Source organism: Aquarana catesbeiana, linkage group LG02, assembly GCF_042186555.1.
Source record: "Aquarana catesbeiana isolate 2022-GZ linkage group LG02, ASM4218655v1, whole genome shotgun sequence".
NCBI lineage: Eukaryota > Metazoa > Chordata > Amphibia > Anura > Ranidae > Aquarana > Aquarana catesbeiana.
This window is the reverse complement of record NC_133325.1, coordinates 761,687,113-761,708,990: the sequence shown is the minus strand read 5'-3', so window position 1 is coordinate 761,708,990 and position 21,878 is coordinate 761,687,113. Positions and strand designations below refer to the sequence as shown.

Sequence of the window (21,878 nt, the reverse complement as noted above, 5' to 3'; positions counted from 1 at the left end):
ATTGATCCGATCAGATACTATACCACTAAGGGAGCTGTACGGTGCGTGCGTGGGTGTTAGCGCTACTGGCGCTAACCTGACGCTGCCTGGGGCTGGTGCTTGCCAGTTCACCAAAATGCTACCAAAAAAACTGTTAGCGATCGCAGGGATCAGGCCTGACTCTGCGAACGCTGCAGTTATGCGTTTAGTGCCTTGTAAGTGACAGTGATCGATCGATACTGCACTTGGGTGGGCTGGGCGGAGGGGCAAAACGCAGGTGCTAGCAGGTATCTGGGCTGATCCCGCTAACACTGCGTTTTTGGGAACCTTAAACTGCTGGGGACGCTAGTATAGATCTGATCGGATCAGATATCGATCCGATCAGATACTATACCACTAAGGGAGGCGTATGCTGTGTGCGTGGGTGTTAGCGGTACTGGCGCTAATCTGACGCTGCCTGGGGCGACGCATATCACCGCCGGGCGATCAGGGGGCTAAACCTTTATTCGGTAATAAACGGCGGGTGCCCTGACACTATAAAAAATAAACAAACTAACCAGCGTCACCCGTAACAGTTATACGGTGATCAGTGGTGAAAGGGTTAACTAGGGGGCCATCAAGGGGTTAAAACCTTTATTAGGTAGTATATGGGGGTCCCTGTCGCTATAAAACACTGACGGCGAACCTAAATATTTAGGTCCCTAACTAGCGTCACCAGCGACACTAATACAGCGATCAGAAAAATGATTGCTTAGCGACACTGGTGACAGGGGGTGATCAAGGGGTTAAAACTTTATTAGGGGGGGTTAGGGGGGTATCCTAGACCTAAAGGGGGCTAATACTCACTGTCCCAACACTGTAACTGTCACAAACTGACACCAATGCAGTAATCAGAAAAAAAAAAAACTGCTGGTGTCAGTTTGTGACGGGGGGGGGGGGGGGTGGGGTGGTTGGGGGGGGATCGGGGGGCGATCGGGGGGGGGGATCGGGGTGTTTTGTGTACCTGGCATGTTCTACTGTGTGTGTGTAGTGTTGTGCACTCACATACCTGTCTTCTCTCCTCGGGCCGGAACGGAAATTACCGAGCCGAGGAGAGATGACATCATTTCCTTTGCTGCTGTTTAGCATACAGCAGCAAAGGAATGATTCGATTGGCCGGCGGCGATCGCGAGGGGGGGGGCCACGAACGGATGGCCTCCCCCTCACCTCTGATCGCCGTGGGACAAAAGACGACCGCCTCGGGCACCGGGAGGGGGTCCGATCAGACCCCCCACCCGCGGAAGGCAAATCACGTATATGTACGTGATTTTGCCTGTCCGTGCCACCTTGCCGACGTACATCGGCGTGAGGCGGTCGTCAAGTGGTTAAAGGCTGTGTGTTGAGTTATTTTGCGGGGACAGCAAATTTACACTGTTATACAAGCTGTACACTCACTACTTTACATTGTAGCAAAGTGTCATTTCTTCAGTGCTGTCACATGAAAAGATAGAATAAAATATTTACAAAAATTCGAGGGGTGTACTCACTTTTGTCAGATATTGTATATTTACGCAGGTTGGACAGTGCTAATGTACATAAGACCCTAATCCCCCTGGAAAGCATTTGTTCTGTTTTTCAGTATGCGACTAGATAATAAAAAAGGACACTTTTCTAGCAGTCCATTGCTGTCATTAGTTTAAGAAAAGAAGAACAATCCAGGTTGAAGACGTCAACACCACATCCTAAGTAGGAACAACTGCAAAAAGAAGAAACAGATGGGCCTTTAAAGTGATTGTAAGGGTATTTTTTTTTTTTAAATAATAAACATATCATACTTACCTCCACTGAGCAGCTCTTTTTGCACAGAGTGGCCCAGAACATCCTCTTCTGGGATCCCTCGGCGGCTCTCGCAGCTCCACCTCATATCTGATAACCCCCTCGGGGAAGTGCTTCCCCGAGGGGGTTACCTTGCGGGCGCAGAATGCCGGACTCGGCCCCCCTGCCTGCATCATTGGATTTGATTGACAGCAGCGGGAGCCAATGGTTGCGCTGCTATCAATCTATCCAATCAAGGGCCGGGAGCCCATGGAGAAGGAGCCAGTGCGTCCCCTTCGACTGAATGAAGGGGTTCAGGTAAGTAAAACGGGGGGCTAGGGGGGCGGTGACTGCCAGGTGCATTAAGGTGAAAAAACACGTACCTTTACAACCCCTTTAAAGGTGTTGAACCCCCTCTCAGAATGATTACCAGTACATGGATTAAAATTGTTTTTTTAATTAATAAATTCTTTAAAAAATGTGATATTAGGGATATACATCCCTTTTTAAAACCATAGAAAATAGTTACAAACTCATATTCAAACCCAAAGCACCCCTGAAGATACAGATCCCTCCTTGTGTATGTATACAGTATAAATTGTATTGTTGTTTGGTAATGGTAACCACCATAGACATATACATTGTGTGACGTTTTATGTACAATTTATATGTGTACGGTGGTTACCAAACAACATTACAATTTATACTGTATACATACACAAGGAGGGATCGCTATCTTCAGGGGTGCTTTGGGTTTGAATATGAGTTTGTAACCATTTTCTATTGTTTTAAAAAGGGATGTATATCCCTAATATCACTTTTTTTTTTTAAGAATTCTGTAATAAAAAATGTATTTTAATCCATGACTGTGTACTGGTAATTATTATGAAAGGGGGTTCCTTCTTTTGCAATTGCTGTCATTAGTTTCTGTAAATGAATGCGTTTAGTCTCCATCTAGCGGCCGTTTGTGGTAAGTGTCAGCACACTGTGGTGGATGGTATTATGTCTCCCTCTAGCGGCCACTCATGGAGTGGCGTTTCTCCCTCCCCCTGTCCTCCTGGTCCCTCCTCTATGGTGAGGCCTGCTCTCTGTGTCATGCTGATCAGGAAGCTGAGTGTGTGTGCAGACTGCTGGAGGAATGGCCACGTTCTTCGGGGAGGTTGTGTCTGTGTTCAGCCGGGCAGTGGATGATGAGGATGAAGAGGAGGAGGAGGAGGAAGAACAGGATGAGGAGGACAGAGAGATCAGGAGAGAGCTGGAGAAGAAAAGGTCCCCCTCTATCACATATATCTTCTATTACTGGGGGGTCACATAAGGAATGACTTCCACATTTCCATGTGATGGGATTTCCTATCCCGGGGAGGTTTGGGGATTATAATACATGGGAGGACCAAAATATTCTGCAGGTCACTGACACATTCACGTCCTGGGTGAAGGGGGGGGGGGGGGGCACATGTGGCCCTCTGGCACCTATTGTGTGGCCCTCTGGGCCCCTGCAGACAATTGTCTTTACTATGGGGATTGAAGGCCAGTGAAGGACAATATTCTTCAGACTGGCTTTTAGTAGGTGATTAATTCTGGATCATCTCATTCGAGGGGGAGATTTACTAAAAGTGGAGAGTGCAAAATCCCTGTGCAGCCAATCAGCTTCTAACTTCAACTTGTTCAATTGAGCTTTGACAATAAAACCTGGAAGCTGATTGGTTTCTATGCAGAGCTGCTCCAGATTTTGCACTCTCCAGTTTTAGTAATTAACACCGATGTGTCTTCCTTTTTTCTGTGCTGTCTTACTGTGATATAGGGAAGAGCTCCGGCGTGTTCGCATGGCGCACGTGCCGAGCCCGCCAGGAAGTCGGCACGGGGCAGCGCTAATCACAAGCAGTGAGACATTTCCCGATGTGCGGCTGCAGAGATCGGGAAATGTCTCCCTGCCTGTGATTAGCGCTGCGCCGTGCCGACTTCCTGGCGGGCTCGGCACGTGCGCCATGCGAACACGCCGGAGCTCATCCTTACTGTGATATGAGTTGATGTAGGAACCAAAAATGTGAACGCTTTGATTTATAAAGGAGATCCACAGAGCGTTGATCTCTAGCTGTTTCATGTAATGTGTTTCCAGTCTTTAACTATCTCCTGAAGTCTCCAACAACTATACTATGTCTGCAGTCTCTGACCGTCTCCTTTATCATGTCTGCAGTCTCTGACCGTCTCCTGTATCATATCTGCAGTCTCTGACCGTCTCCTGTATCATGTCTGCAGTCTCTGACCATCTCCTGTATCACGTCTGTAGTCTCTGATAGCTTCTCACATTAGCTTGTAATGTCAGGGACCTTACTTGAGGCCCCCTTATGTCATACAAGTTGACCACTACTGTTCTATAGTATCTGCTAGAGACAGTTTGGAATATGTGACCCTGAAGCTAAAGATATACAACTTGTGTTGTGTTTAGCAAACTAAACGCACCTGAGTTACCTTGCATCGACCTACATTTTTTTTTTTTTTTTTAAATGTGTTGCTCAGTCTTTAAAAGACTGATTTTTGATTGGTTGCTGGGGGTTATCACACTTTGCTTCTAATGCAATCAGACGTTGTCCCCCCCCCCCCAGTGTGGTTGCTGGGTAATACTGCTGTAATTTAATGTCATTTTAGTGAGCTTTTCAATGGTTCTCATAGGATCCGTGTTGGTGTGATCCTCAGAGAGGTCTTATAGAACTCCTCTTGGGGATCCTGATCCAATCACAGCAGAATATCCTATACCAACTACAACAGGTTATGTATAGCAAACCCTTGAGGCGCCACCACATCATAGGCACTACAGGTGGGGAAATGCCTCATTGCCTATGATAGGCGGTGGGCAGTGCCGACTTCCTAGCGGGGTCAATCCGAACATGCCCCAAGCCCATCACCAGTCATCGGTTCAGAATTAATTGTGAACCATGGCGCTAGAATTCTCTGCAGCATGCTGGCAGGGGATAGGCTTTTCTACTCGGGCTGTGGCTGCTTTCTAGAGAAAACCAACTGTAAGACTTTGCACACCTTATGCCTCTGGAATGAGTTTAGCCGAAGCTGAAAGTCCCGTTAGTCTTCAACTTTTTCCAATTCTATCCAAATCTAGTAATAGGTTTGGAATGGAGGTCTATCGGGTTTCACCAGTAAATTTGCCATTTCCAATAATAATAATAATAATAATAATAATAATAATAATGACATTTTTTGTTGGATAATAAACAGTGACAGAATAGTGGGATATTTTGTGTAACCTTGATCTCTATCCAGATCTTTCTATAGAAAGCGTGTGACATTCTGCTCCTTTTCTTGCAGGGAGGTGACTCTGACCTGGAGCCCGGAGACCATCGCGGCCATTGAGAATTCTCCTGACCACAGACTCGGCTGCTCCAGCCTGATCCTGGCTGTTGGTGACAATGCTACAGGTTGGTAATATGGCCATAAAAAAAGCAAGTATTCCTAAAACTGCATTAAAAATAAACCCTGACCAATGTGCAGTGGCGGCCCATGCATTAAGGGCGCACGGGCACCGCCTGCTCTCTCCTGCCACCCCCCTCTAGCACCAATAACCTATCTATGGCCGCCGCTGCCACCGCCCTATTCAAGCGCCTGAATTACAGCGGTGGGGGGTGGTTTAGAAGCACCTGATTAGAGCCATAGGCTCTAATAGGCGTAAAAAAATGTGACCTGCGAGCGCCATGCTGGGCGCTCACAGGTCACTTAGCTGTGTTAGAAAAGTGAATGACTATTCGCTTTCCTAACACTAAACCGCCTCTCCGCCAATCAGGTGCTCGGATCTGTTACTCATTACTTGATTGGCTGAAACGACAGGCGCTGTGATTGGATGCCAGGCGTCCAATCATAGCAGAGGACGGGAGTAGACATCGAGGAGCTGTCTCAACCAGAGAGATACGTGCAGATGGCGGGGGGGGCACACTGGCAGCATTTGATATGGCACAGTGGCGGCAATTGATGGGCACAGTGGTGGTGCTCTATGGGGCACAGTGGCGGCATTTTATGGGGCACAGTGGCTGCGACTGATGGGCACAGTGAGGCTGCAATTGATGTTTTTTTTTTTCAGAATTTTTCAGTTTGTTTGCGCCCCGCTAAAAATTTTGAGCACCAGCCGACAATGTGGAACCTGTCCTGTAGCTGTCTCCGTCAAGACCCGTTATTCTTAACGCCTTCCTGCCCTCCCTGGCTTCCCTTTAAACAGTTCAGAATGCCTGGGCGGGCTGGCGGGGGGGAGGATTGTCGATGCCACAGTGGTCGCATGATCGGAAGTCAGTCCCGCCACCTACCGATCCGCATTTCTGGCCTAGGCCAAGGTAATGTCTCCCACATCTGTCCGAAGCCTATTGGGATACCCACATCACAGATCCCGCAAGGCTTCAAGTTGTGCACATCATCGGCAGGCCAGCTGCTAGGACCCAGAAGAGACAGCCGGCCTTCTGATGACATAAAGGAGATGGTTGCCTGGCACCCGGAGTGTGGCAACTTTTGGCAGATCACAGCTTGACATCACTGGATTCACCGGGCAGGTGAGTATGCTAATTACATGTCTCTCAACCTTTCTCCAGTCAAGGCACCCCTTTAAGGCCTGGTTCACACCTATGCAGGTTGCATTTTGCATATTCCAGGTGCATTTTTCAAAACATGTTTTTGATCCATTGAAGTCTATGGAACCAAAAACTAGAAAAATTGTCCCTGGGCCTTTCTGTAAAATGCATAGATGTGAACATGACCCATAGGAAACCATGATATATGGATTGTAGTGTGTTTTCTGCAAAACTGAAAATGCACTAAAAAATGCATAGGTGTGAACCAGGCCTAAAAGAATGCAAAAAATTTGAGGCACCCCAGTCTAACATGTAAAAAACATAGTAGAGAGAGAGTATCACCGCTCCAGGTGGGTCAGATCAAAGTAAAAGGCATCTCCTTCAGTCTAGAAGTCCAGGTGCTGGCACTGCTGTAGCAGTTAGACATCAAAGAAATCCTGGACAGCCACACTCCAAAAATATTTGCCTTTATTTAATAAAGTGTCATCCAAAATACAGGTCACAGCAGAGTGGAACAAAACTTGCGCGTTTCGCACTACACAGAGTACTTAGTCACATGACTAAGCACGCACTACACAGAGTGCTTAGTCATATGACTAAGCACTCTGTGTAGTGCGAAACGCGTAAGCTTTGTTCCACTCTGCTGTGACCTGTATTTTGGATGACACTTTATTGAATAAAGGCAAATATTTTTGAAGTGCGGCTGTCCAGGATTTCTTTGATGTCAAAATGTAAAAAACATAAATATAACTTATCAATAGGAAACATGAGCCTGGGAGGATGCATATAACTACCTGAAAATTAACTTCACGTCAGAGGCTCTGTCATGTCAGAGGTCCCCCTACACATCAGAGGCCCCCGTCAGCACAGAGTACCCCCCTATAGATAATAGCCCTCCATCACATTAAAGTAGCCCCATATTCTCCCTCCTAGGCCCCCCCCCCCAATCACATCAGAGCCTCCTATATACATGAAAGCCCTCCCTCACATCAAGGTAGCCCCATTATAGAGTCCCCCTATCACATCAGAGGCCTCTCCTCACCAGAGTACCCTCCTATACATAAGAGCTCCCCATTACATCAGAGTCCCCTCCCTCTATACATTGTGCCTCCATTATAGAGTACCCCTACCTCCATCACCACTGAGTCTACCCACCTCCCCCTTTCAGATCACAGAATCCTCACATAGATCACAAATCAAGGGCAAACTGGGTTTCATGCTCACGGCACCCCAGAGGAGCTCAAATGGTACTCCAGGGTTCCGCAGCACCCTGGTTGAGAAATACTGTGCTAAATTTACTCATCTCTACCACAACCCAAGGTGACAATGGAAGCCCTATGGTGTGCAGAAGCTGCCGACCCAATATTCAGATTTTTTTTACATTTAAACTATTAGATCCCTTTCACACTGGTGTGCTCTTGTAATGCTTTTTCAGGATCACAGAAGTGCATGAAAACTATTCCTCGTTAAAGCCTATGTAAACTAAAGTTGGGCTCTGCTTTTAAGGCCTGGTTCACACCTATACATTTTTAGTGCATTTTTGCAGATTTGCACTACTGAACGTGTTCCATTGGACACCATGTTAAATGGACTGTAGTGCAAATCTGCAAAATGCAGAAAGCGCTAAAAATGCATAAGTGTAAACCAGGACTAAAAGTCCGCATGCTGCATCTTTGGTGCAGTTTTTTTTCTAAAGTGCACCAAAAAGGCACCTTCCCAAGTCAATGGGAATGCATCCAAAGTGCATCAGTGTGAAAGGGCCCTTACTGTATTACTAGATGACAATAGTATTTTTAAAGTAAGCATATAAAGGGAACTGGGTTTATTAAGGTGCCGTAATTGACATAATGTTCTATAGTCATAAAATCATCAAAGTTTTTTTGTAGTATACAAATTATGAAAAACAACAGTAGTCCTAAAACCATCACATAGACAATCTATGTGGTCATAATGTAGCGACAGTAACTTCAGCTGAACATTTCACTAATAATTGGCTTCCTCAGGAGACTTGTAATATACTGCATAGAGTGTCACCAGGGTGCTCCAAAAAGTGTTTAAAGAATCATCGGACGGATAATTATTAAACTAATGGAATTGCACATATAGACATCAGTGTGTCTTAGGAGGAATACAGCCCGATATATTAGCCACTTAAAACGAGCAACAGGAAACGCCAAGCAATGATTCACCACTGCTAGAAATCCAGACCACTAAGCCCCAATTTATTCAAAAACAGCCCAATCCCTCGGGTTCAGTAGGGATATATGGGTTTTGATCCACCAGTTGGCTCAGATATAACTCCTGACAAGTAATGTCTTGTACCAGCTGACTACAGGGCTCCCAGACATGGCACATGGCCGTACCTGAGGAAGTCAATGATTGGTGAAACATGTTGAGCTGAAGTTACTGTATCTACATTATGACCGCATGAATTGTCTATGTGATGTTTTGAGGAAAATATATTATATAATATTTTGTATACTACGATAAAACTTTGATTTTATGAATATAGAGTTTTATGTCAATTACGGCATATTAAAAACCCTTTTTCCCGGTGTATGTGTGTGTGTGTATGTGTATATATATATATATATATAGATATATAGATATATATATTTGTCATTATTTGGGGGATGTGGTGCTTAGATCCTCTGATAACCGGCTATAAAGAATCCTCAGGATCCAACACTCCCAAGCACGATGGAAGGATAAAATGATGGGTATTTGCATCTAACAAAAGGACCATCATTACTTCTGGTATAATGAATTGAGAAGCGTTGTTTGTATGTACAGTACATTTATATGTTTTCTGGTCTCTCTCTCTCTCCAGGGTTTGTGTCTTCTCATATCCTGAGCTCTGGAAGTTGGGAGGTATCTGGATCTATCACCTTATGGAATGAGAGGTGTCGGGAGCAAGTCCCCGGATCTGACAGCACCCCATCTTCCTGCGTCTTCTACCGCTGTATCACAGACCCCACGGTGAGCCGCGACTGGGAGGGATGTATAGGAAAAGCACTGTATACATTCCGGGGTAATCAGTAAAGTAGACTGAACTCTAGCTGCTATAGGGCTCTTTCACACTAGCGGCTGAGCTGGATTTTTAATGTCCCCGACCTCCCTGCTCCCCTTCTAGCTGCAGTAGCATGGGGTGTACACATTGACCTTTCCTGGTGCCTTCCTTTCCCCCCCATCAACATGCTAACGATCATTTCTAAATAAAACCTTCTGTGCTTCTCTATGAAATTCAGAAGATCGTGGCTTGTGGGGTGGGGGTGGGGCAGGATGGGGTACATAACTTCCTGCAATCATCAGATCACCTTGCCTCATTACTCCTCTTAGAGTCCTCGGCCCTGATGTTAAGCAGTGGGCTGCCTCTTAGGGGGAGTTGTGCAAATATCAAAATGCTATGCTGGATGAATGTCACACTGGAGGAGTGGAGGTTGCTAGAAATTCACATGTGATGCTGAACCTCCATGATTGACAGAACTGAAATCCTGTGAATGAAAGGAGCAGGCCAAGGATTGTCGGGCTGGGGAGAAATGGCTAGATGACGCTGGACATCTTCCAGCCAAGAAATGAGGTGGGATTTACCTGACTTGCTGCAGCTTCTAATGCACACAGTAGGAGGCTCACAGTGAGCAGCACAGTGGTGGGGTGGGTAGCACTCTCACCTAGCAGCAATAGGGTCGCTGGTTCAAATCCTGACCATGGCACTACCTGCCTGGAGTTTGCATGTTCTCCCTGTGCCTGTGTGGGTTTCCTCCGGGTACTCCGGTTTCCTCCCACACTCCAAAGACATGCTGGTAGGTTAAAAAGCGCCCTGAGGCGATTCAGTTCGCATAGGTAGCGCTATACAAGTCACTCATTCATTCATTCATGTGTAGGGAGACCAGAGGAAGCTATTTCAGTACAGGAGAGGGGCCTGTGCAAGACTAAAGGGAAGACCAGAGGTCAGATTTAGGTGGCACTGGTTGGGTTCTACCTTGCATACCTTCATAGGTGCATAGAAGTTTGTCTTTCTACCTGTGCATATATTGTTCCCCATTTAGCTTTGCACATGTGCCCAGAAAAGCCCGTAAGTCTAAACTCAGCTCACAGGCAGAGTTTCATTGGTCACAGAATGTATACACAGCACCAAAAAATAATTGCTAAAGTGATCATTATTTTTGCAGATTTGATCAGGGTGTGGCGATGTTGAAAATAAGACACTGAAATGAGTCATAGGGGATAGCAGCCTCAGCCTAACTCCATTCAAGCCACGTCCCCTGACATGTTTCGCCCCTGACATGTTTCGCCCCAACCACAGGGTTTAGTCATGGAGGACCTCTATGACTAAGCCCCATGGGTGGGGCGAAACATGTTGGGGGGCGTGGCCTGAATGGAGTTAAGCTAAGGCTGCTATTACTTATTACACATTGGATTTGTATGGTGTGCGGGGGCTGAGATTTTTCTCTATTTGTTATTACATTAGCCTTACCTGCACCCTCAGTGGAACACACTGAATGGGGGACGTAGATGATGCAGTGGAGGCCCTAAAGTCCAGTTTAGATTCACTGCAATGAGTCAGTCACTGTGTGTGTGTAAATATCTGTTTGAGCTATTGAGCTCTGTATACAACAGGGAGCAAACATACATGTGAAAATGGGCCAAGCACTCCACCTGCTGGCTAAATCAGACCAAATCACAGTAATGCCGCATACACACGAGCGGACTTTTCGACCAGACTGGTCCGACAGACTATCCAACGGACTTTCCCAACAAACGGACTTGCCTACACACAATCACACCAAAGTCCGACGGATTTGTACACAATGACGTACACCGGACTAAAATAAGGAAGTTCACAGCCAGTAGCCAATAGCTGCCCTAGTGTCTGTTTTCGTCCGTCGGACTAGCATACATAGGTCCGTCGGAAAAAGTCCGCTGGAAAGTCCGCTCGTGTGTACGCGGCATAATAGGCAATAAATATTTATCTGGGAAAATGTTATTTTACTTTTTAGTTATTTTTTTTAATGTCGTTATCATATAGAAAATTAAAATAAAATCTGCACAAGATCGCTATACAAATCTTTGAACCTTGTGTACTGGGCGATTTTCAACATTTTAGCAACTAAATGTTTGAAAATGAGCAGAGAATGGATCAGAACCAACATAGCGGCACAGTGGTGTAGTGGGTAGCGCTCTCACCTAGCAGTAAGAAGGGTCGCTGGTTCGAATCCCGACCACGACACTACCTGCCTGGAGTTTGCATGTTCTCCCTGTGCCTGCGTGGGTTTCCTCCGGGTACTCCGGTTTCCTCCCACACTCCAAAGACATGCTGGTAGGTTAATTGGCTTCTGTCCAAAATTGGCCCCAGTATATGAATGTGAGTTGAGGACCTTAGATTGTGGGCTCCTTGAGGGTAGGGACTGATGTGAGTGTGCGATGTATGTGTGGAGCGCTACGTAAATTGACGGCACTATATGGGTACCTTAAATAATGATATAATAGATGAGCATTATAATGAGACGCAATGTACAGGGATAGAGACAATTGTAGACACTCACTCAGGTTGAACTGAATGGACTGATGTCTTTATTCAACCTTACTAACCATGTAAATACATTTCTAGTGGGTGTTCACTCCACTTTTTTATTGTTTCATGACTGGAAACCAGGAGATGTTGGTGGGTGACCGTTCAATGGTGGCAATAAAATGGCCAAATGTATGATCAGCATTGGGGTAAGGCAGACCATAGACCAGGGGTCCCCAAACATTCTAAACAAAGGGCTGCTTTGTTGTCCCTTTAGATTGTTGGACACCTGGACTTTGGCCAGCAGGAGTGGAAAACTTTCTTGGCATCAGTGGAAGTAATTATTGCCACATTTGGTTTGGGGGGATAGTGCCCCATCGTTGGTATCATAGGGAGGAATAATGACCCATTATTGGCGTCAGAAAGAGAAATGGTGCCCCATTGTTGGTGTCAGATGGCAGAATAGTGTCTTATATCAGTGGGAGGAATAGGGCCCCGAGGGCCGGATAAAGGCAAAGGGCCGCGTCCGGCCCTAGGGCCACAGTTTGGAAACCATTGCCATAGATGGAAAAAATTCCTTTCCTGTAACTGGTGCATTGCAGGAAATAAATTAGCTTGATTCCCCCATCAAGGCTATTGTATTCTCCCGATGGGGGGAAGCCGTCCTCGCCATGAGAAGACTGTAATTGCATGTAGAATCCGACAGGCTGGTTGTACCCACGTTAATCGATCAACTGGGGTAGGTTTAGCCTGCCCATACATGGTTTGAATGCACTGTTATCTCTGGGCTGATTCTGGATGTGATTGGTGTTCTGTGCTGTGTTCCAGGTGATGCTGTGTCAGTGCTCCTGTTATGTGGCGGAAGACCAGCAGTTCCAGTGGTGTGAGAAGGTGAGTGATAATTGGTTCCTATTTACAAAGGGAGATCATAGTAGGCTTTTCCGAAGAGCTCCAAGGAGATGTGTACAACTGTAATAATAAAAAGTACATTTTATATATATTATATAACATTGCCAAAAGTATTGGGACAAATCATTGGATTCAGGTGTTCCAATCACCTCCTTGGCCACAGTTGTATAAAATCGAGCACCTAGGCGTGCAGACTACTTCTACAAACATTTGTGAAAGAATAGGTCGCTCTCTGGAGCTCAGTGAAATCAAGCGTGATAGGTTGCCTCCTGTGCAATAAATCCATCCATGAAATTTCCTTACTAAATATTCCATGGTCAACTGTTAGTGGTTTTATAACAAAGCAGAAGCACCTGGGAAACACAGAAATTCGTCCAGGAAGGGGTGTAGGCCACGGAAAATGATAAACAAGACCTCCAAACTTCATGTGGCCTTCAGATTAGCACAACAACAATGCGTAGAGAGCTTCATGGAATGGGATTTCCATGGCCGAGCAGCTGCATCCAAGACTTACATTAGGGCTGCAACTAACGATTATTTTCATAATCGATTAGTTGGCCGATTATTGTTTCGATTAATCGATTATTCGGTTAATAACCTAAAAAAAAAAAAAAGTGTGGTGCATAATTTAGTTTAATATTTAAAGTTTAAAAAAAAGGAAATTTATTCCTAAATATCCCAATGCAGTGGTAAATATAAATTACCAACTTTATGGTTAGGGAGCAAAAGCTCTAATCCTCTCTGAGAATAAGACAGAGGAGATATACTGTAGTATATAGTATAGTATATACAATTAGAGGAGATCTACTTTATATACTATTAGAGGAGATCTACTGTATATACTATTAGGAGGAGATCTACTGTATATACTAGAGGAGGTCTACTGTATATACTATTAGAGGAGGTCTACTGTATATACTATTAGAGGAGATACTTTATATACTATTAGAGGATATATACTATTAAAGGGTGAATCTGGTAAATATCATCAGACTCAGAGATCAATTTTTTTCTCTTTCAATATGTTTATTGAGAATTTTGCAATAACAGACCAAGTAAAGATAATACAGTAGTTATCTCGTATCTGGGGTCGAGATCAATTTTTTTCATTCTTTCATTCAGCGAATGTACAAAGATTTTTCGTCTGAATATTCTCGTCTGAAAATTGACTTGGCTGAAAAAAGCATAGATGTGAACGTGTCCCATAGGAAACCATGTAAATGAACTGTAGTGCATTTATGCAAAAAGCACCAAAAAACACACATAGATGTGAAGCAGGTCTAAGACTTTAGTAACATAATGGGGATAAAAAAAAAAATAAAATTAGCCCTTTAGATAATCACTACTGTAAGGGGTTCATTTTTTTACTGTAGAACTGTGAAAGTTTGATTTACAGTAGAGATTATTTACTCTTTTTGTGCTATAAAGGGCTCATTTTAGTTTTTTTTAACCCCATTATGTTACTGTCCGATTAATCGATTATGAAAATAGTAATCGATTAATTTCATAATCGATTAGTTGTCGATTAATCGATTAGTTGTTTCAGCCCTAACTTACATCACCAAGTGCAATGCAAAGTGTTGGATACCGTGGTGTAAAGCAGTGGTTCTCAACCCTGTCCTCAAGTACCCCCAACAGGCCATGTTTGCAGGTTTTCCTTTATCTTGCACAGGCGCTTTAAATCAGAATCAATGGCTTGGTATTTTGGACAGCTATTTTATCTAAGAGAAATTCCCAAAACATGGCCTGTTGGGGGTACTTGAGGACAGGGTTGAGAACCATTGGTGTAAAGCGCGACGCCACTGGGGTGGAGCAGTGGAGACGTGTTCTCTGGAGTGACGAATCACACTTCTCTGGCAATCTGAGGGACGTTTCTGGGTTTGGTGGTTACCAGGAGAACGGTACTTGCCTGACTGCATTGTGCCAAGTGTAAAGTTTGGTGGTGTGGGGTTGTTTTTCAGAGGTTGGACTTGGCCCCTTAGTTCCAATGAAGGGAACACTTAAGGCGTCAGCATACCAAGACATTTTGGACAATTTCATGCTCCCAACTTTGTGGTAACAGTTTGGGGATGGCTCCTTCCTGTTCCAACATGACTGCGCACAAAGCAAGGTCCATAAAGACATGGGTGAGCGAGTTTGAGGTGGAGGAACTTGACTGGCCTGCACAGAGTCCTGACCTCAATCCGATGAATTAGAGTGGAGACTGCGAGCCAGGCCTTCTCGTCCAACATCAGTGTCTGACCTCACCAATGAGCTTCTGGAAGAATGGTCAAACATTCCCATAGACACACTCCTAAACCTTGTGGACAACCTTCCCAGAAGAGTTGAAGATGTTGTAGCTGCAAAGAGTGGGGCCAACTCAATATTAAACCCTACAGACTAATGCTGGCCATACACTATACGAAAAATCAGCCGAAAAATCGTTCGTATAGACACTTCGTTCGTTTTTCGGCAAGTTAATGGGCACAAATCGATAATCGTTTGTGACGTTTTTGTGGGGAAAAAACGAACGGGAAGTTTGGAAAATTTCTGCCGAACGTACGATAAATTGCAAGGTTAATGTGTTTCCCGTCCGAACTGTCTGCACTAGGTATATGTAAAAAAACGAACAAAAAATTATTTATTCATGTCCACTGAACAATTTATCGGTCATTATATGATGGCACGATCGTTTGCGGTCACGGTCGAACGTTCTTTTTTCGAAAATGGGTTCGGCCGATTTTCTGTATAGTGTATGGCCAGCATAAGACTGGGATGTCATTAAAGTTCATGTAGAGGCAGGCATCCCAATACTTTTGGCAAAATAGTGTGTATATGGCTCAATTCACGAAGCCCACACACCAGGATAAAGTCTTGTACACACTATAGAAAATCAGATGAAAGATCATATATTTTCCCATGTCCTCATCCTATATTGAAAACAAGAATGCCAAAAATGGTAGGAAAATTCTCGAAAGACAGTGAACAACTTCCCATGTACAAAGCTACAGTCTATGTCTTGTCTATGATCGAACTTTGATTCTGATCAGACTTGCTCATTTGATCTTATTAGGATGAATACTGTTCTAATTAAACGAAAATCGAACGTAATGATGGCTAACCAAAATATGCCCCTTTTTGGATTTTCCCATCTAAACAGTCCACATCGGCTCTCGAAAGCAGTGTGCTAACGAACAGAAAATCGAATGATCGTTCCAAATATTTTGTGTACTAGGCTTAAAGTGCTTGTAAACCTCAGACATGAAATATGAACAAATCATATCACTCTATAGTGTGTACTTCTCTCAATCCAGAGCACAAAGTGCCATTTCTGTCCACTGCCTCCTTCCTCTGCTATCTGCATGAATCACTTTTGACAAGTTTTCCTGACACCAAGAGAAAAATGGTGTCAGCTTTGTTCCTGTGTGCTGTGTGAAGGGGGGGGGGGGGGTGTGTCCCTTCCTTCCAATCAGCTCTCAGAGCTCTCCTTACTGATGTAACTTCAGCTCTCCGCCCCCCGTGCTTTTCATAGGTGAGAGATCCTGTGTAAATTCTGCAATTTGAATGGCTGTAGGGGGAAAACGACTGTAGATAAACAGGTACAACTTATGTAGAAGGATTTATTTCATCTCTGTGTATCACCTGAGGCCAGTCACTTTACTAAGTGTATGTAAAGATTTACAAACACTTTAAGTAACTTTTATTTTTAAAAAAATGAGTTATTTTTAGTTGGGTCCAATGAAATCTGAACATTATAGTCACTTGGCTGAAGATAGTGCCTCGGGTTTGTGTATATCTTTTCCCCCTGTTCTCACGCACAAAGGTGAATGCACAAGTTGGTCCCGCACGCGCGCAAACAGCGATTGTCTCGCACATGTGAGGTATCACCACGAACGTCAGATCATTGACAGTAATTCAAGCAATAGATCACCTGTGTAAATCTGAAGTGGTAACCTGTAAGGCTACATTCACACCTATGCCGATTGCTTTTGAGCGTTTCTGCAGTCCTTTTTGTTGCGCTTTCTGCTGGTTTTTTTTTACCGCGTTTCGTATTTTTTTGGATTTTTTTTTTTTTTTTTTTTGGGCAAATTTTTGGTAGGGCAGATTAAAAAATGCAAACCGCAAATCACTGCAAAAATCGCAGGTTAAAACGCACTGCATGCTTTTCTGCAGCTTCTCCGTTAAAGTCTATTCAACCAAAAACGCAAAAAAAGCACCATTTAAAAATTCCACGACCCTTTCCAAAAACGCAGAGGCACAAAAATGCATTGATGTGTACATGTTCCATAGGAACCCATGTTAAAAAAAAAAAAAAAAGTCAACATTTCTGCAAAAAGCATGAAAAAACGCATTGGCGTGAATGGAGCCTAAAGGCTTTTAAAGCTGACGTCGTTTGTCGCCGTTGCACGGATGTGCGCAATTTTAAAGCGTGACATGTTTGATATCTATCTACTCGCCATAACATCGTCTTTTATATTTTATAAAAAATTTGGCTTATGTATTTATTTATTTTTTTTTTTTTTGCATTTAAATTTTAAAAAAGTGTATGCTTTTTTAACGTGTTTGAAAAACCGCTGTGCAAATACCGTGTGACATAAAAAAAAAACTGCAAAGCCCACCAATTTATTCTCTAGGGCCTCTGCTTTAAAAAAAAATACAGTGGGGACGGAAAGTATTCAGACCCCCTTAAATTTTTCACTCTTTGTTATATTGCAGCCATTTTCTAAAATCATTTAAGTTCATTTTTTCCTCATTAATGTACACACAGCACCCCATATTGGCAGAAAAACACAGAATTGTTGACATTTTTGCAGATTTATTAAAAAAGAAAAACTGAAATATCACATGGTCCTAAGTATTCAGACCCTTTGCTGTGACACTCATATATTTAACTCAGGTGCTGTCCATTTCTTCTGATCATCCTTGAGATGGTTCTACGCTTTCATTTGAGTCCAGCTGTGTTTGATTATACTGATTGAACTTGATTAGGAAAGCCACACACCTGCCTATATAAGATCTTACAGCCCACAGTGCATGTCAGAGCAAATGAGAATCATGAGGTCAAAGGAACTGCCTGAAGAGCTCAGAGACAGAATTGTGGCAAGGCACAGATCTGGCCAAGGTTACAAAAAAATTCTGCTGCACTTTAGGTTCCTAAGAGCACAGTGGCCTCCATAATCCTTAAATGGAAGACATTTGGGACGACCAGAACCCTTCCTAGAGCTGGCCGTCCGGCCAAACTGAGCTATCGGGAGGAGAAGAGCCTTGGTGAGAGAGGTAAAGAAGAACCCAAAGATCACTGTGGCTGAGCTCCAGAGATGCAGTCGGGAGATAGGAGAAAGTTGTAGAAAGTCAACCATCACTGCAGCCCTCCACCAGTCGGGGCTTTATGGCAGAGTGGCTCGATGGAAGCCTCTCCTCAGTGCAAGACACATGAAAGCCCGCATGGAGTTTACTAAAAAAACACCTGAAGGACTCCAAGATGGTGAGAAATAAGATTCTCTGGTCTGATGAGACTTTTTGGCCTTAATTCTAAGCGGTATATGTGGAGAAAACCAGGCACTGCTCATCACCTGTCCAATACAGTCCCAACAGTGAAGCATGGTGGTGGCAGCATCATGCTGTGAGGGTGTTTTTCAGCTGCAGGGACAGGACGACTGGTTGCAATCGAGGGAAAGATGAATGCGGCCAAGTACAGGGATATCCTGGACGAAAACCTTCTCCAGAGTGTTCAGGACCTCAGATGGGCCAAAGGTTTACCTTCCAACAAGACAATGACCCTAAGCACACAGCTAAAATAACGAAGGAGTGGCTTCACAACAACTCAGTGACTCTTCTTGAATGGCCCAGCCAGAGCCCTGACTTAAACCCAATTGAGCATCTCTGGAGAGACCTAAAAATGGCTGTCCACCAACAATTACCATCCAACCTGACAGAACTGGAGAGGATCTGCAAGGAGGAATGGCAGAGGATCCCAAAATCCAGGTGTGAAAAACTTGTTGCATCTTTCCCAAAAAGACTCATGGCTGTATTAGATCAAAAGGAGCTTCTACTAAATACTGAGCAAAGGGTCTGAATACTTAGGACCATGTGATATTTCAGTTTTTCTTTTTTAATAAATCTGCAGAAATGTCAACAATTCTGTGTTTTTCTGTCAATATGGGGTGCTGTGTGTACATTAATGAGGAAAAAAATGAACTTAAATGATTTTAGCAAATGGCTGCAATATAACAAAGAGTGAAAAATTTAAGGGGGTCTGAATACTTTCCGGCCCCATTGTATATATAATGTTTTGGGGTTCTAAGGAAAAAAAAAAAAAACTGATTGTTACATGTGAACAAAAGTGTCAGAAAAAGGCCCGGAGCTAAAGTGGTTTAATGACTTGCTATGGGAAGGGAAAAAAGAATAAATTCACCTTTTTGTAAAATAAATAAACTCACATCTTTTTGCAGGGGAAAAAAAAAAGGGCTTTTTTTTTTTTTTTACTTTAAAAAAAAAACTCTACTATTGCCCCCATGATCAGCAGTTTTATGGATATAGACCCATCAGAATCTCCCTTTTCTGGTCCGGAATGGAAGGAGGATTTTGGTTGGTCTAAGAACAAGATGTTCCCCGCAGACACCGAGGTGTAGTATCTCCGACTTGTTTGCACGCAGTGCTTAGGCGGTAAAGGTCTTCACTAATGTTACATCTCATTTGGCTCCCATCTGCCAATTCCAGAAGGATTAAAATAATTTGAAGCAGACTTCATTCCTATTAACACCTTGTCATGACGTCCATCAAACGTGAAGGATAGCTTTAGACAAAGATGACGTTCTTGTAAATATTTATCCAAAGCCAGCGGCCTCTGCGATGGAGCGATGCGGTAATGTAAACAGATCTGATTGCGGAAGAGTCATTATCAGAAACCGTGAAATATTTGGGTGTGTGAAATTGATGTCATCTGATGTAATGGGGTGAAATGAAGATAATCACATCTGACATGAGATGTCCTACACTCTGATGTTATCTGGGGTCTTCTCTAGACCACTTCCAGACCGGGCCTTTTCTGGCACCTTTTGTTCACAACAATCAGTATTTTTTTTTTTCTAGAAAATTACTTTGAATCCCCTAAACATTATTTTTTTTTCAGCAGAGGCCCTAGAGCAGTGATGGCGAACCTTTTTAAGCCCGAGTGCCCAAACAGCGACACAAAACCAACTTATTTATTTCAAAGTGCCAACATGGCATTAAACCTACTAGCGGCTCTGTACAGAGAATGGGACTGATCATCCCTCTGAATGAGCCCTAAGGGACCAAAAATGTAAGATTCTGCCCAGAAAAAACCTTTTCTGCTTTTTCAAAGGAGTGCGTTACGCTCAGAATACAGGGATCAGACATGCGTTGTGCTCAGAATACAGGGATCAGACATGCGTTACGCTCAGAATACAGGGATCAGACATGTGTTGTGCTCAGAATACAGGGATCAGACATGTGTTGTGCTCAGAATACAGGGATCAGACATGTGTTGTGCTCAGAATACAGGGATCAGACATGTGTTGTGCTCAGAATACAGGGATCAGACATGTGTTGTGCTCAGAATACAGGGATCAGACATGTGTTGTGCTCAGAATGCAGGGATCAGACATGTGTTGTGCTCAGAATACAGGGATCAGACATGCGTTGTGCTCAGAATACAGGGATCAGACATGTGTTGTGCTCAGAATACAGGGATCAGACATGTGTTGTGCTCAGAATACAGGGATCAGACATGCGTTGTGCTCAGAATGCAGGGATCAGACATGTGTTGTGCTCAGAATACAGGGATCAGACATGCGTTGTGCTCAGAATGCAGGGATCAGACATGCGTTGTGCTCAGAATACAGGGATCAGACATGCGTTGTGCTCAGAATACAGGGATCAGACATGCGTTGTGCTCAGAATACAGGGATCAGACATGCGTTGTGCTCAGAATACAGGGATCAGACATGCGTTGTGCTCAGAATACAGGGATCAGACATGCGTTGTGCTCAGAATACAGGGATCAGACATGCGTTGTGCTCAGAATGCAGGGATCAGACACGCGTTGTGCTCAGAATGCAGGGATCAGACACGCGTTGTGCTCAGAATGCAGGGATCAGACACGCGTTGTGCTCAGAATGCAGGGATCAGACACGCGTTGTGCTCAGAATGCAGAGATCAGACACGCGTTGTGCTCAGAATACAGGGATCAGACACGCGTTGTGCTCAGAATACAGAGATCAGACATGCGTTGTGCTCAGAATACAGGGATCAGACATGCGTTGTGCTCAGAATGCAGGGAACAGACATGCGTTGTGCTCAGAATGCAGAGATCAGACATGCGTTGTGCTCAGAATGCAGAGATCAGACATGCATTGTGCTCAGAATGCAGAGATGCATTGTGCTCAGAATACAGGGATCAGACATGCGTTGTGCTCAGAATACAGGGATCAGACATGCGTTGTGCTCAGAATACAGGGATCAGACATGCGTTGTGCTCAGAATACAGGGATCGGGGGGTGTTGTGAATGCCAATAGAGGACACTGCTATGAGGATGGCCCTTCCTAAAGCAGTGTCCTCTGGCCCCTTCACATACCCACCACATACACAGCAGTGTCCTCTGCGCCCCCCCCTTTCCCCCATAGCATTATCCTACCTGTGTATGTGCAGATAGAGTCCTCCACATTGTCATGCTTTAGCGCCCTCTCCCGGGCCCCTGCACAGGAAGCCGCTCTCCTATTGGCCTCCATGTCCAGGAAGGGAGGAGTCATACTTCTCTTCCTCTGTATCGCGGCGCTGCTTACAGAGGCAGACACTCCGTGTCCTTCCCACTAGGCTGCCCTCAGTGCATGCAGGGAGGGTTTTGCTTACATCTGCCGCCCCGCTGCCTGATCGATCACACTGATGATAGGAAGCGAGCCGACTCCTCCGCGCCTGCACCGCCAGTGCAAGAGGCTACCTTGCTGGGGGATTCCCTCCCCTATCCTGGCGGAGTGCCCACAGAGAGGGCTCGGCGTGCCAGCTGTGGCACGCGTGCCATAGGTTCGCCATCACTGCCCTAGAGAATTAAACTGCAGACAAATTTTTATGTTACGCTGTATTTGCGCAGTGGTTTTTGCAAATGCAGATTTTTGGGGGGAAA

At 44.5% G+C, this 21,878-nt stretch overlaps 1 protein-coding gene across 1 annotated transcript in view; it reads left to right on the top strand.

The window, feature by feature from the left end:
* Positions 1-2,812: 2,812 nt before the first annotated feature.
* The window catches only part of PSMG1 (proteasome assembly chaperone 1), a 37,773-nt gene continuing 18,707 nt past the window's right edge, over positions 2,813-21,878 (top strand). The window contains exons 1-4 of the mRNA XM_073617220.1: positions 2,813-3,042; positions 5,092-5,201; positions 9,166-9,314; positions 12,676-12,738. Of these exons, the coding sequence (XP_073473321.1) occupies positions 2,912-3,042; positions 5,092-5,201; positions 9,166-9,314; positions 12,676-12,738 (453 nt within the window). The 5' untranslated portion in view covers positions 2,813-2,911. The remainder of the gene's footprint in view (positions 3,043-5,091; positions 5,202-9,165; positions 9,315-12,675; positions 12,739-21,878) is intronic.